The following is a 14,945-nucleotide window of genomic DNA, read 5'->3' as shown; positions in this document are numbered from 1 at the left end:
CCCCCTCCCCTAGGGCGCACTCCCCTGCCTCGTAGGCCCCCTGGACGTCCACCGACCTCAACTCCAACTCCATATATGTGACGCCCCCGATTCAATCGTACACTAATCATACATGCAAACGTGTACGATCAAGATCAGGGACTCACGGAAAGATATCACAACACAACTCTAAAAAAAATAAGTCATACAAGCATCATAATACAAGCCAGGGGCCTCGAGGGCTCGAATACAAGTGCTCGATCATAGACGAGTCAGCGGAAGTAACAATATCTGAGTACAGACATACGTTAAACAAGTTGCCATAAGATGGCTAGCACAAACTGGAATACAGATTGAAAGAGGCGCAGGCCTCCTGCCTAGGATCCTCCTAAACTACTCCTGGTCATTGTCAGCAGCCTGCACGTATTAGTAGGCACTTCTGGTGTAGTAGGAGTTGTCGGCGACGGTGGCGTCTGGCTCCTGGACTCCGACATCTGGTTGCGACAACCAGGTAGAAGGGAAGGGGGAAAGGGGGGAGAAAAGCAACCGTGAGTACTCATCCAAAGTACTCGCAAGCAAGGAGCTACACTACATATGCATGGGTATATATGTAAAGAGGCAATATCGGTGGACTGAACTGCAGAATGCCAGAATAAGGGGGGATAGCTAGTCCTATCGAAGACTACGCTTCTGGCAGCCTCCGTCTTGCAGCATGTAGAAGAGAGTAGATTGAAGTCCTCCAATTAGCATCGCATAGCATCCTACCCAGCGATCCTCCCCTCGTCGCCCTGTGGAAAAGTGATCACCAGGTTATCTGTGGAACTTGTCTGGGTGTGTTTTATTAAGTATCAGGTTCTAGTTGTCATAAGGTCAAGGTACAACTCCGGGTCGTCCTTTTACCAAGGGACACGGCTATTCGAATAGATAAACTTCCCTGCAGGGGTGCACCACATAACCCAACACGCTCGATCTCATTTGGCCGGACACACTTTCCTGGGTCATGCCCGGCCTCGGAAGATCAACACGTCGCAGCCCCACCTAGGCACAACAGAGATGTCAACACGCCGGTCTAAATCCTATGCGTGCAGGGGTCTGGGCCCATCGCCCATTGCACACCTGCACGTTGCGAGGGCGGCCGGAAGCATACCTAGCAACCTCCATTACAAAGGAAGTCATGTTACGCGGTCCAATCCGGCGCGCGCCGCTCCGTCGCTGACGTCAAGAAGGCTTCGGCTGATACCATGACGTCGAGTGCCCATATCTTTCCCGTGTAGTTGGTTAGTGCGTATAGGCCAGTGGCCAGACTCAGATCAAATACCAAGATCTCGTTAAGCGTGTTATTTTGAAGTAACCGCGAACGCCGACCAGGGCCAGGCCGCTCCGCCACATAGTAACAGTCGGGGGCCGTCGGGAACCCAGGCCCACCTCTACCGGGATGGAGCCACCTGTCCTTTTAGCCCCCACATCGAAATCACTTGCGGGTACTCAACGAGCTGACCCGACTTTAGTCACCATCTGTAGTATGTATAAATGTATAGTATATACCCATGATCACCTCCCAAGTGATCATGGCCCGATAGTATAGCAAGGCAGACCGACAAGAATGTAGGGCCACAGATGATAAACTAGCATCCTATACTAAGTATTTAGGATTGCAGGTAAGGTATCAACAGATGTAGCAACAATGCCAGGCTATGCATCAGAATAGGATTAACGGAAAGCAGTAACATGCTACACTACTCTAATGCAAGCAGTATAGAGGAGAATAGGTGATATCTGGTGATCAAGGGGGGGCTTGCCTGGTTGCTTTGGCAAGGAGGGGTCGTCGGTGACGTAGTCGACCACAGGGGCATCAGCACCGTCACGGGGTCTATCGAAGGGAAGAGGAGGGAGAAACAGTAAATACATAGCAAGCAAGTGCAAAACAGGACAACAGGCAGAGCTAGACGTGTTCTAACGCGGTATGAGGTGATACCAGAGAAGGGGGGAAACATCCGGGAAAGTATCCCCGGTATTTCGCGTTTTCGGACAAATGAACCGGAGGGAAAAGTTGCGTGTTTGTTATGCTAGGGATGTGTGGCGGGCGAACGGGCTGCATATCCGGATTCGTCTCGTCGTTCTGAGCAATTTTCATGTACAAAGTTTTTCCATCTGAGCTACGGTTTATTTTATATTAATTTTTAAAGTTTTAAATCATTTTCTAAATTTTCTGAAATTAATATTATTTCGAAATAAAAGAATAAAGTGCTATGGGTACACAGAGAGTGTACTCAGAGAGGTGCATACGTGGCTGACAGAGGGCCCAGTTGACTGGTTAACTGCCCAGTCAGCAGAGGCTGACTGGTGAGCCAAGCTGCTGACTCAGCAGGGTGACTATGACGGCCCTATCCACTGGAACAGTGACAGGGCCCCACTTGTCAGTGACAGTGGTCTTAATCTATGGGTTAATAAAAAGGACGGTTAATTAAGGGCGTGGGGACTGACTGTCAGGGACTATTTAGGTTAGCTAATTAGGTAGTTTAATTAACAAATAATTACTTAGCGCGTGGGGCCCAGCGGTCAGCGGCACAGAGAGAGGGGTTAGTGGCTGGGTTAGTGGTGCCACGTCAGCGCCGCCAGCTAATCGTCGGCAACCACAACCACGGCGGCGCGCACGGGAGGTGTCGGAATTCGTCTACGGTGGCTCGTTTCGAACGCGGTTTGCACCTACGGCTTCGTGAGGTTCGCACGCATCCAGCGGTGGTGTTGGCTGGCCGTGAGATGGCCGGGTTCGATGCCACCGACGGCGGCTTCGGGCACGCTTGGCCATCGACGATGCAGGGCGCGGGGAGAGGAGGTAGGGGTCGCGTTGGAAGACGGGGACGGCGAGGAGCACAACGCCGTGCTCGGACGCGAGAGGTAGTGGCTGTGGCCACGGCTGTGACATTGCCCGGCGGCGAGGAGCTTCAGCTCCGATGGCGTCGGTGGCTACGGGCACCAAATCGAACGGGGCAAAGACGGGTTTCGAGAGGGAGCTCACAGTGGATGCGTAGAGCAGCTCAGCGGCCTCGGAGATGGCTCGGCCTTGCCGGAATCGATGGCGACGATCGACGGGGCCGAGGATGACGGAGATGATGCAGGGCTTGATGCAGGGGGGTCCTAGTTCCCACGGGCGGCCTCACACAACGTAGAGGATGACGGCGGAGCAGAGGGACCGAAACCAGGAGCCGGGGCGGAGGGTAGCCACGCCGGCGAGCTTTGCCGTGGCAACGGGTGGTTCGGTGTGGCGGATCTGGCGAGGGAGAAAGCGAGGGGGGAAGGCAGGAGGGCTCTAGGGTTTCGGGGCATCTGGGAGGGGTTGTCGTCAACCTAGTAGGCGCCGAGGTGCACCGGATGGCTGCCACGTGGCCATCGGCGTCGTGGACGGGCGCTGTGTGTCCACGGGGGTGGGGTGAACAGAGGAAGAGGAACGAGGGGGGGCTAGGTGGGCCGGCCTGGCAACTTCGGCCATTTGGGCCAAGTGGCCCAGGGGGTTTCTACCTGTTGTTTTATTTTACTTTGTTTTATTTATTCTTTCATGTATTATTTTAGTTTCACATTGCTATAGTTTAGTTAAAATACAAAACTAGTTACTAATTTTAGTTTCACAAATATGTCACTGCCCCATTAGTTCAGGCAACTAAATAAATTAGCTTAATATTTTATTAATTGAAAAAGGCATTTAATTATCTATTTCTGCTACTATTTTATTTATTTCAAAATATTTAAACATTTTGTAAAAGTGTGGTTACTTCACCAAAATAATTTATGGATTATTTTCGGCAAACCGAACAATTTAGTTTTAACGTTTGAAAACTTTTGATGTTTGCCATTAATCAAATTTGAATTTGAATCGTTTTCAACTAACACGAGATTAGCAACAGTAATCGTGGTGACGTGGCATCATTAGTAGAAGGTTACTGTAGCTTAATTATCCGGGTGTCACAATATATTTGCTTTCGCGGAGAAAAAAATCAGAGAGAAAGATTCATCGCGTTTTACGATACAGAGTCACCGTCAAGCCCTAATCTCTCTCGGGAGGGCTGATCTGGAGTCCGTTCGGGGCTCCGGAGAGGGGGATTCATCGCCGTCGTCATCATCAACCATCCTCCATCACCAATTTTATGATGCTCACCGTCATGCGTGAGTAATTCCATCGTAGGCTTGCTGGACGGTGATGGGTTGGATGAGATTTACCAAGTAATCAAGTTAGTTTTGTTAGGGTTTGATCCCTAGTATCCACTATGTTCTGAGATTGATGTTGCTATGACTTTGTTATGCTTAATGCTTGTCACTAGGGCCCGAGTGCCATGATTTCAGGTCTGGACCTATTATGTTTTCATGAATATATGTGAGTTCTTGATCCTATCTTGCAAGTCTATAGTCACCTATTATGTGTTATGATCCGACAACCCCGAAGTGACAATAATCGGGATACTTCTCGGTGATGACCGTAGTTTGAGGAGTTCATGTATTCACTAAGTGCTAAAGCTTTGGTCCGGTTCTCTATTAAAAGGAGGCCTTAATATCCCTTAGTTTCCACTAGGACCCCGCTGCCACGGGAGGGTAGGACAAAAGATGTCATGCAAGTTATTTTCCATAAGCACGTATGACTATATTCGGAATACATGCCTACATTACATTGATGAATTGGAGCTAGTTCTGTGTCACCCTATGTTATAACCATTAAATGATGAACCGCATCCGACGTAATTATCCATCACTAATCCAATGCCTACGAGCTTTTCACATATTGTGCTTTGCTTATTTACTTTACCGTTGCTACTGTTACAATCACTACAAAACTGCTACTGTTACTTTTGCCACTGTTACCATTACTTCCATACTACTTTGCTACTAAATACTTTGCTGCAGATACTAAGTTATCCAGGTGTGATTGAATTGACAACTCAACTGCTAATACTTGAGAATATTCTTTGCCTCCCCTTATGTCGAATCAATAAATTTGAGTTGAATACGCTACCCTTGAAAACTGTTGCGATCCCCTATACTTGTGGGTTATCAAGACTATTTTCTCGCACCTGCCGGGGAGCATAGCTCTATTCTTTGAGTCACTTGGGATTTATACCTACTGTCACTATGAAGAACTTGAAAGACGAAAGAACTAAGATTTTTCCCTCAACTACGAGGGGAGGTAAGGAACTGCCATCTAGCTCTGCACTAGATTCTCCTTCTATTTTGAGTAAGCTTGCGACACCTAAACCTTCTTCTACTATGAATTCTGATATGTCGCATGTTATTGATGATGCCACTTCTGCTATGCATGATACTTATGATGAAACTACTTCTATGCTTGATAATACTGTGCCATTAGGTGAATTTCTTGATGAACAACTTGCTAGGGTTAGAGAGAATGAAATTCTTGAAATTGATATTATTGAAGATAGTGATGATGAAGGTTCTCCCCCTAAGTATGAATTGTCTATTGTTCCAGAGGGTTATGTTATGGATAAAGAAACTACTAGAGATATTCTTGCTTGCAATGATAGATCATATCTTAAGAAGTTATTAGCTAAACTTAAACATAAATCTCTAAATGCTAGAATGAAATATGACCCTGCTTTTGCTACTTCACCTATCTTTGTTACCGATAAGAATTATGAATTCTCTGTCGATCCTGAGATAATTACTTTGGTTGAATCGAATCCTTTTTATGGTGATGGCTGTGGCCGCGCGTTTCATGGCGGCGGGTCCATGGCGGCGTTCGGACGCGGTGGGGGAGGAGGAGGAGCGAGGTAGATCTGAGGGAAGGGGAGGCGCAGGGACCGAGGGGAAGAGCGGGGCGAGTGGGAGGAGGAACCGAGGAGGCGGAGGGCGTGGCGGCCTTATCCCCTCCCGGCGTCGGTGCCGGCGAGGTGGTTGGGCGGGGACACGCCCTGTTCCGACCCTGGTCGGGGGAACAGGAAAGGGGGGAACGGGGGAGTGGGCTGGCCCGGCCGGGCCGGTTTGGCTGTTGTTAGATGGGCCAGTTGGCCCAGGGGGTTTGGGGGGAGGGGGTTCTTCCTTTTCTTTCCCTGTTAGTTTTGTTTTCTTTGCAATTTTCTTTTCTTTTATTAATTTTCCTTTTCTGTTTTATTTAATTTAGGGCATTTAAGCTTTATATAAAATTGTGCCTTCTACACCATAATTACCAATGCCATTTTTTACACTGCCCGAACATTTTTGTTTCAATTTTTGAAAACTTTGGATGTTTGTCACTAATTCATTTTTTTGAGTTTGAAATGTTTTGAACTAACACTTGGTTAGCAATAGTAATCAGAGGTGACATGGCATCATTAGGAGAGTTTTACTGTAGCCTAATTATCCGGGCGTTACAGGCGGCCATCCAGAAGGAGATGCGGGCCGCCTACACACGACGCATCGCTCGCATTGTAGCCGGCATGCCTCCGTACTCTCCGGAGCAGGAGGGGCGTTGAGATGGAGAACGCAGTGTGGGATGAATCATAGGAGGACAAGGGCGAGGCGTATCTGACGCCGGAGCAGGCTGGATTCACTATGGACAATGCACTGGCCGAATTCGGGGTCGCCCAAGCAGAGAAGGTAGTGAAGAAGTAGGTCATCGTCGAGTCCATCCAGTGGAACTCAAGGGAAACCGATGCTACAACTACGAGGCAGACATGAAGCGCAAGGAACTCATCGCTAACGTGGAGGTGGCGATCGACGAGGAGGTGGAGTGGCAGCCCACCGTCAACGACCACGAGGTCGCTCCGTCCGACATCGAGGTCATCAAAATATCAGACGACGACTAGAGTAGTTTGATACAGTACGTAGCTTGGTGTACTATGAAAATAGTAGAAATGAGGGGTGACCGAGTCTTGTTGACAGACGCACCGACCGTCTCACTTTTGAGGTATTAGAGCATCTATAGTCGGGCGCCTCAAACGCCCAGGAGGACGGCCCGTCATTGTATGGTAAAAAGACAATATAGACAGGCGTCTCAAACAAGTCTCAAACGTCTGGGCTGACATGGACCCCTCATATCCAACCCATATCTGGGACAGATATGGAGAGGCTCGGGCGCGACCGGCCGCGTCCGCCACATCGGACCGACATGCGGGTCCCCCCAGGAAAACACTTCAAAACCCACGGTCTGAAGCTCGTCTCCCTAGACAGACTGATGGCGCCGCGTGTCGGCGCTGCGGCGCGCCGCGCAAGGCCCCTAGCCCGGCTATTTAAGACAGGCGCCGGCCCCAAAACCCTACCTGTCCACATTTCCTCCCCTCTCGCCCGCTGCCGCCACTTTTTAATTGCCGTCCACCTCCACATTTCAATCGTCGGCCGCTCGCCGTCCGCCACCACAATCAAGTAGCCATGCCACCATGCTGACGGGTTAGGAGCTACCCTTATCTAACGTCGGAGCGCCAGCTGTAGCTCCTTGAGCAGATCCGGACAAGGTGCGAAGCCCGGATCGCCACAGGGCTTCCACCGGATGCGGTGGATCCGGAAGAGGATTCGAGGAGGAGGAGGAAGAGGAGGAGGACATGGGGGCACGGGGACGCGAATCTGCAGGCGGTGCAGCATGCAATCCTCGATTCGCTCCAGTCGGAGGCAAAGCGGAGGCCAACCGCCGTATCCTTCCGGTGGAGCAGGAAGCAGAAGTCGACGAGATGCTTGCCGATATGGACGAGCCCTCCTACGCTCCCCTCTACCCGGTGCCCACCACAGAGATCCGACGACGACGAAGCGCAGTTCGGGCTAGTGTAATTTGCACAGTATGCAGAATTTTTCTTTTGCATGCGTTGTATAGATTTAGGGGGTGAAATCTGAGGTGTGACTTGTCACTGCCCGCGGAGTGCCACTGTAGCTCTTATATCAGCGTTTTGTTTCCAAGGGACCCTGAGACACAGCTGGACCCATATGTCGGCGCTTTTGTGATGCCAAGAGGATCGATACACACGTGTCGGATGCTCTGCTCCCACCAGAGTGTGGATAACAAAAGCAAATTCACATGCCATGTTGAGCTGTTCGCAGATGCTATACACAATCACACGGGCCACGTAGATACTTTGCTTGCTTCCATCCCCATCCAGAGATCCTACCCACAGGCCACAGCCTGATAAACACCCACCTCCTCTGGAGTCAGTATATGGCAGCAAACTCCTGATAAACGCCGTCTCCACCGAGAAGAAAAGCCTCCGGCCGGCGGCAACAATGTGTGGCCGCGACGACGACTGCTACCTGACGAGGGATGAAGTCAAGTACCTCTTCATCTGCTTCGGCGTCGTCGCGGTCGTGGTCCTCCTCGCCGTCCTCCTGGCCGCCTTCGTCTACCTCCGCCACGTCACCATCACCGTCGAGGACGCCTCGCTCACCAGGTTCGACCTGCTCACCTCCCCGGTGACGGGGATCGCCTACAACCTCTCGGTCACCCTCAAGGTCCGCAACCCCAACTGGGCGATGAGCATGAAGAACGTGGAGCCGTTCGTGGCCGCCTACCGGTTCGACGGCCAGCAGTTCGACCGCGTGCAGGTCGCCGCCACGGGCGACAAGCACCCCGCCGGCGCCACCAGGGTGTACCACCTCACCTCCTCGTCCAAAGGCGCCTTCGTGTCCCTGGGCAGCGCCGGCGAGCAGGAGTACAAGAAGGAGAGCAAGACGGGGACGTTCGACGTGGAGGTGGCGCTGACCCGCAAGGTGAGCTACACGGCGCGCTACACCAAGTGCAAGATCGAGGCCGTGTGCCCGCTCAAGCTGCAGCTTGTCAAGCCGGACTCCACCACCGTCGTCTTCCAGAAGGTGACGTGCAAGCTCCAGAAGGCCGAGAAGAACTGCTAGCTAATTACTCTACTGGTGTATGCATGCATGGATTGATCATGTTCGTGGTTTGTGTGGCCACGATCATCATTAATTACTTTTATCATTCCATCACACCATTTGCCCGTTCGTTTGGAATTCAAGTGGGTTTGTGTGTGTGTGGTGTTTTTCTTCCCATTCTTTCACGACCATCACGTATGTTTTGATTTGAAGTGTGTGTGCTGCTTTTTTTTCATTAATTATTTGTTGTGTAAGATGTAATGATAATATTTTCGATGCTATCTTCCTGGTGTAAAAGAACAGGTTTGATGTTGTTTGTTGGTTGTAGGGGAAAAAAAGATCTGATGCTAGCTTTCTGTTGGTTCAACGTTCAAGGGGGGAAAGGTTTGATGCTATCTTCTCATGAGCATCCGCACTGCTTGTGAGTGAGGCTAGAAGGGTACACGCAACGTGTATGCCGCGGCCCGTGGGTGGCATCTAAGCAATTAATGTTCAGTTGTATCTTTGCATGGCATACAAACAAAGAGCAAGTTAAAAACAAAACAAAAAGTAAACTTATTTCCCATCTCTATGCCAAAACCTATCTGTTGAAATTTTGTTGGGCATCATGTTTCCTACGGTGGTGCTGCTCGGTAGCGGCAGTGGTGGGACGAGCATCGCCTGACGGCTTGCCCTCGACTACAGCGGCGGTTGGTAGCTCTCGATCCATCCGTTTTGGATCTGGGTTGGATGGAGGTTCTCGACTTGTGTCTACCTATGGGCGTGGTGGGAGTGGTGTTGACCTCGCCGGCAGCTGCGACTTGGGGCTTCCATGCTCACCGGGGCGCTGACCATGGTTGCAGGCGGGTGTGGTGTTGCCGGGGCTCGGCGGCTACTAGGCGCCATGGTGATGCATGTAGCTGCCATGTGCTCATCGTGGTGGTACTGGTGAGGCGTGACAATGCGGTTTTCAATGGGGTGGCGCTGAGACAGTGGCAGGGTGAATTAGTATGGGCGGAGTTGCCCTTTCCAGTGAGCAGGGATGTAGGTGTGTGATACAGATGAAAATCCCGCACATCTCCGGATGGTGCTAGTGGTGGCTGTGTCCGTGGGTGTCGTTTCCCTCCTTGGAGGCGTCGAAGTGGTGTGTCGTCTCTCCCTCCCTCCCTCCCTTTCTCTCTCTCTTTGTTGTCCCCAGGTGAAAGCCTAGGTTCGGTCATCCCGCATCAGCGATGGCGGCACCTTTGGCGTCGTTCTTCTATTGGGAGTATTGTTTGTGGAGACATAGCTTGGTGGTTCTATGTTGCATTGCTTTGGCGCTCGCCGCTATTCTGGATTGTGATTCAAGGGCGCTACGTACGTCGTCGCAGGTGAGTGCAAGATGATGGCTTTCTCATAGTTGTCCGAGTCCCGCCAACGCACCTGCCAACTCTTTTATGAGCTCAAGGGTGGTTGGTGTGTTGGCAAGGAGAGTTCGGCGTTGGTGGAGACGCGGCTTTGGTGATCAATTTAGGACAATCGCTTATGCATTGTTGTTGTTTCGTGTGCATTCGTGTTGAAGTTGATTTGATTCACCGGGTCGTGGTTGGAGCACGTCGGTCTTTCTCTGCCTTCTATAAAGTTAAGGCACGCAATTTACATGCTTTTGAAAAAAGACAAAGGTGAAAACATACCAAGGGAGGGGGGAGGGGGGTATTAACATTCTCCGTTAAAACTGCTAGTCATAGTATTTCTGAACTTCGAAAACTCTCAAAAGCAAGTTTTAGGGAAAATGGAGAAAATATACGTGTATACCATGTCTGTGTTGCACGAGATGTTGTCCAAAACCTTTCTACCGAGATATTCGGCAAAACTTGGATCATCATTACTTATTCCATCAATTGCCCGTTTGTTTGGATATGACGAAGTGTGTGTGCTGTTTTTTCCTGTTCATTCTTTAATGTGTACGATGTAAGAGCATCTACAGCTCGGGGTATGATTAGGAGTGTGCCGACTCGGGAGGTTTCGTGGGCATTTTTGTTTTTTAGGTCATTTTTTTTTCTTTAGGTCGGTTGCGTTTTTCTATAAGTTAGCTACATTAAGCAACGACTACCTCTCACTTTGTGTTGGTCTTGCCATCGCCGAGCGCGACCTCAAGGTGGATATTTTGTAGCACAACGGTGGATGGCAGCTGCACCACGGGAGCGTCAAAGAGGTCATCGTCATGAAGGTCGGTGAGGGCGGCGGGTACCGCAACAAAAACACTCTCTGCATCGCCATCATAGGTGATCCCTAAACCCCAGTTGTAGCAGCAAAAAATCCTGCCATGTCACGGAAAGTAGAGCTTGTCACTCCGCTTTTTGAGCACCCGGATCTCTTTGACAAGGACAACGATGATCCATGTTATTCGAAACAACTTGTAGGGGGTCGTATGAAATTCTTGACTCTATTTGTTCTTTATTATGTTTAGGCCCTTTTGTCACTCCTACTAGATGTCTCTAGATTAATGGTGGAACTAGAACAGAGAGGATTATAGCTTGGGGAAGAAGATGAAGTAGCTAAGAGGAAATGGAGATAGAAGCCACCGGCGGGCCGACGGTTCTTCTGATCCTAACCGGGAGACGCCTCTCTCTTCTTCTTCTTTGAGAGAGAGAAGAACGTGCCTCTCTCCTGCTGCCTATCGACCAGGCCACTAGTCACTATTGGGCTCGAACATGTATGAAACCCATTGAGGCCCGGTAAATTGTGCTTGGGACGGCGTTGCCTTCTAGCCGAAATGGGGCAACTCCCTCCTTCCCGCGCTCTGCTGAGTCCTCGTTGGCGCCTTATGTGCCGCTTTTGCCTGGTGGCGCTCACGTCCAAGCTCACTTGGGCCATCCCATTTAGCTGGATTGCTCCTTTCGCTCGATCACTTCCTTCTATCGCTCGACAAACATAAAACTCGCTCATTCATCACTAAAAAAACTCGCTTGTTCAATTCAGTTGACCGCGTTGATCGTTCAATTCAGTTGACCACATTGACCATAAAATTTTGACCACTTCGCAATTGACCGTGTTGACTTTCCAAAAAATTTAAAAACATCAAATTTGAAAAAAAAAACTTCCTTGATTTGAAAAGGTTCATCGGTTAAAAAAATATTCATCAAATTTGGAAAAAAATCACGAAATTTGGAAAAAGTTCATCGATTTTGAATAAAAAGTTCATCACTTTTCAAAAAGTTCATTGATTCGAAAAATAGTTCATCGATTTTTGAAAAAAGTTCACCAATCTTGAAAAAAGTTCATCAGATTTGAAAAGAAGTTCATCGAATTCAAAAAATAGTTCACTAAATTTGTAAAAAAAAGTCCACCTAGCTCCCTCTGCGCCCTTTGCGTCAAATAGGTCTGCTAACGGGAGCCCCTGTTTGACGCCCTTTGCATCAAATTGGCGGTGGCACGCACAAAGAGGGAGCCTGACTGGGCGGCCCATCAAATTCTACCGTGGGACGAAAAAGATAGCAGAAAAAAAACGCGCCGACCCCGTATTCGAACTTAGACCAACTGTGTACTAATACACGCTCCTAGCCACTCCAGCTAACCAATATTATTGTCAACAGAGCAATGCATACCTTAAAGAACTAACCATAGATGTAGTAGCGAACCGAAAATAGCTATTGTAGCGAATCTGAATTACTTACTGGGATGAATGTTATTTTAATGTATATTGTGAAAAAGTACCAACATTTCTTGAGTTCCTTGAGAAAAAACTGGAGACAGGAACATTTTATGAATATGTGAACAAAAAAACTAATAATATTTATTGTTTTTGGAAAAATATAAATCATTTTTGGAATTTTAAATAAATTAGTAAATTCTGAACAAATGTCAAAACCGTGAACAGTTTTTGAATTTAAAAAAATATCTGATAAGTGGAACATTTCATGGTATGCGGAACAAAATTTTGAAACCGTGAACATTTTTAAAATTTGTGAAAAAACATAAAAATGGAGCATTTCATGAAATTACGAACAATTTTCAATAACGAACATTTTCTAAAATTCTTGAACATTTTTTGAATCTCTGGCAAAAAATTGTAATTGCGAGAAAAAGAACATTACTTGAAATTCCGAACAAAAATTTGAAATTGCGAACATTTTTTGAATTTCTTGAACATTTTATTAAATGTGAACGTTTTTTATTTTCAGACCAAAATGTGAAACCAAAACATACATGAACATTTTTTCAAAAATGAATAATTGTTCAACTTGTGAACAAAAAAATAAACATATTTTAAAATTTCTTTACATTTTTGAACTTGTAGAAAATTTAAAGACAGGAAAATTGTTTGAAATTCTTTTATATTTTTATACTAGAACATTTTTAATTTTTGAATAAAAATTAAAAGATGAATATTTTTTGAAAATATGAACAAAATTTGAAATTTTCTAAAAACATATTGAAAGTAAAATCATCTTGAAAAAGGAAAAGGAAAAAAGAAAAGGAAAAGTAAAAAAAACGAAAAAATAATATAAAAAACTAAAAAAAAAGGGAAACCAAAAAAAATCGTTCAGCAACCTAAACCAGGATCCGTGTATACGCTAAACAGCTAACATGGGCCGGCCCACTGCGATCGCTCCATTGATCGCTAGTTGCAAACATCGACATCTTGACGCAATGTGCGTCCTTTAGGGAATTCCGTCGCTAACATCATGTAGACCGGAGCCCCATGCCCTGGGTCTCACATGGCTGTGCCACCAATGTGAACTTTTCTCCTAGTATTGTTCTGCGTTATTGGTCTGGGAGCAGAAAGAGCTATGCCCTGCCCCCTTCGAAAGCAAAGCCAAAGAATCAGCTGTGTGGTACTTGTGGTGGGAACGACGCAGATATACACACGGCGAGCAACTGTACGAGCCAACCAGATCGGCGCAAGCAATATCCGCACTCGCAAAAAATTACTCAAGAGCGAAATTCAAACACAACAGAATTAGGAGACATGGCTGGGAGAAACCACCAGAGGGCACAATCAAGCTGAATGTGGACGCGAGTTTCGACATTGACAATGGCACTGGCGCTACAGGTGCTATACTTCGAGACCACTCCGGTTTATTTGTGGCGGCATCTTGCAGCAATATTCCTTTGGTTGAAGAAGCGGCTACGGCGGAAGCACGAGGCTTAAGAGATGGACTTCTCCTCGCAAGTGAAACTGGATGCAACAAGATATGCGTAGAAGGTGATTGCATGGAAGTCACTGAAATCATGCAAAACGGAGGAAATTCGCTTGGACCGACAGCATCAATTTATGAAGAATGCTCTTTCTTAGCTCGTAATTTTATTTCTATAATTTTTCTCATTGTCCTAGGGAAGCTAATATGGCGGCAGATTTGTTGGCTAGGAATTCCGAGGTCTCTCGAACTATTATGTGGAAATTAGTGCCTCCGGATTTTCTGCTAGATGTATTGGCAAACGATGTATCGCTGTTTTCACATGAAATATAAACCGCCATGATGGCTTTTCCCTCAAAAAAAAAAAGAATCAGCTGCGTAGCAGCAACACATGAGTAGCACTTGCTCAAGAAAAACATTGGCAAGCTCCAACAAAACAAGCTTTATTCCTCAAATGCATTCATGGTTATTTCAAATGTCCAGTAACTGGTTGATTGTTTCTACATTTACTTGTGTGTACAACATGTTGGGGGTGAAAATTTTATCGCGGAGGATTTAGCTTGATTCCCAAATGGTGACACCATCAAAGGTGCAGAGCTTTGTGTACTTCTCCCCGACACCCGAACTTCTGGCAACTACTGTCGTGGCAATGCCTGAGTCTGACCTGTCCTCGGTTGCGTACAGTGCAATTGAGTGACCGATAAAGTCGACAACTTACAGTTTCTCTTTTAATCCTAAAAACTTGGCTTCCCCGTTCTCTCCAGCTTCTAGCATTCCCAGGGGAATAAGTTCTTTTCACCGGAACCCGTACCTATCGATGAGACATCCGCCGTTGATGTTGTTTTGAAGATTCGAGCCCCTTTTTTTATGTATAAGTGACATAATTGAAACAGACAGAATACATATGGATCCTTTGCATGCTATTGTCAGCTTTTGTCAGGAGAGAGAGAGAAAATGCTCATAGAAGGCCGGTTGCATGCGTGTTAAAATATTCTCTTCCCCCCCATCAAAAGACTTCCAATTAATTTCATTGTGACTTTTTGGATGATAGATATCTTTTGAATGAAAACTTCA

General features: G+C 47.4%; 1 protein-coding gene across 1 annotated transcript; it reads left to right on the top strand.

The window, feature by feature from the left end:
• The first annotated feature begins 8,121 nt into the window (after positions 1-8,121).
• Positions 8,122-8,914, top strand: LOC119311264. The gene has a single exon (XM_037586908.1). The coding sequence runs from the start codon at positions 8,170-8,172 to the stop codon at positions 8,791-8,793; it is 624 nt and encodes a 207-aa protein (XP_037442805.1). The 5' UTR covers positions 8,122-8,169; the 3' UTR covers positions 8,794-8,914.
• The last annotated feature ends 6,031 nt before the right edge of the window (positions 8,915-14,945 follow it).

This window comes from Triticum dicoccoides, chromosome 1B (assembly GCF_002162155.2).
Source record: "Triticum dicoccoides isolate Atlit2015 ecotype Zavitan chromosome 1B, WEW_v2.0, whole genome shotgun sequence".
Taxonomy (NCBI): domain Eukaryota; kingdom Viridiplantae; phylum Streptophyta; class Magnoliopsida; order Poales; family Poaceae; genus Triticum; species Triticum dicoccoides.
Note: the sequence above shows the minus strand (reverse complement) of the source record. Positions and strands in the feature narration are given on the sequence as shown.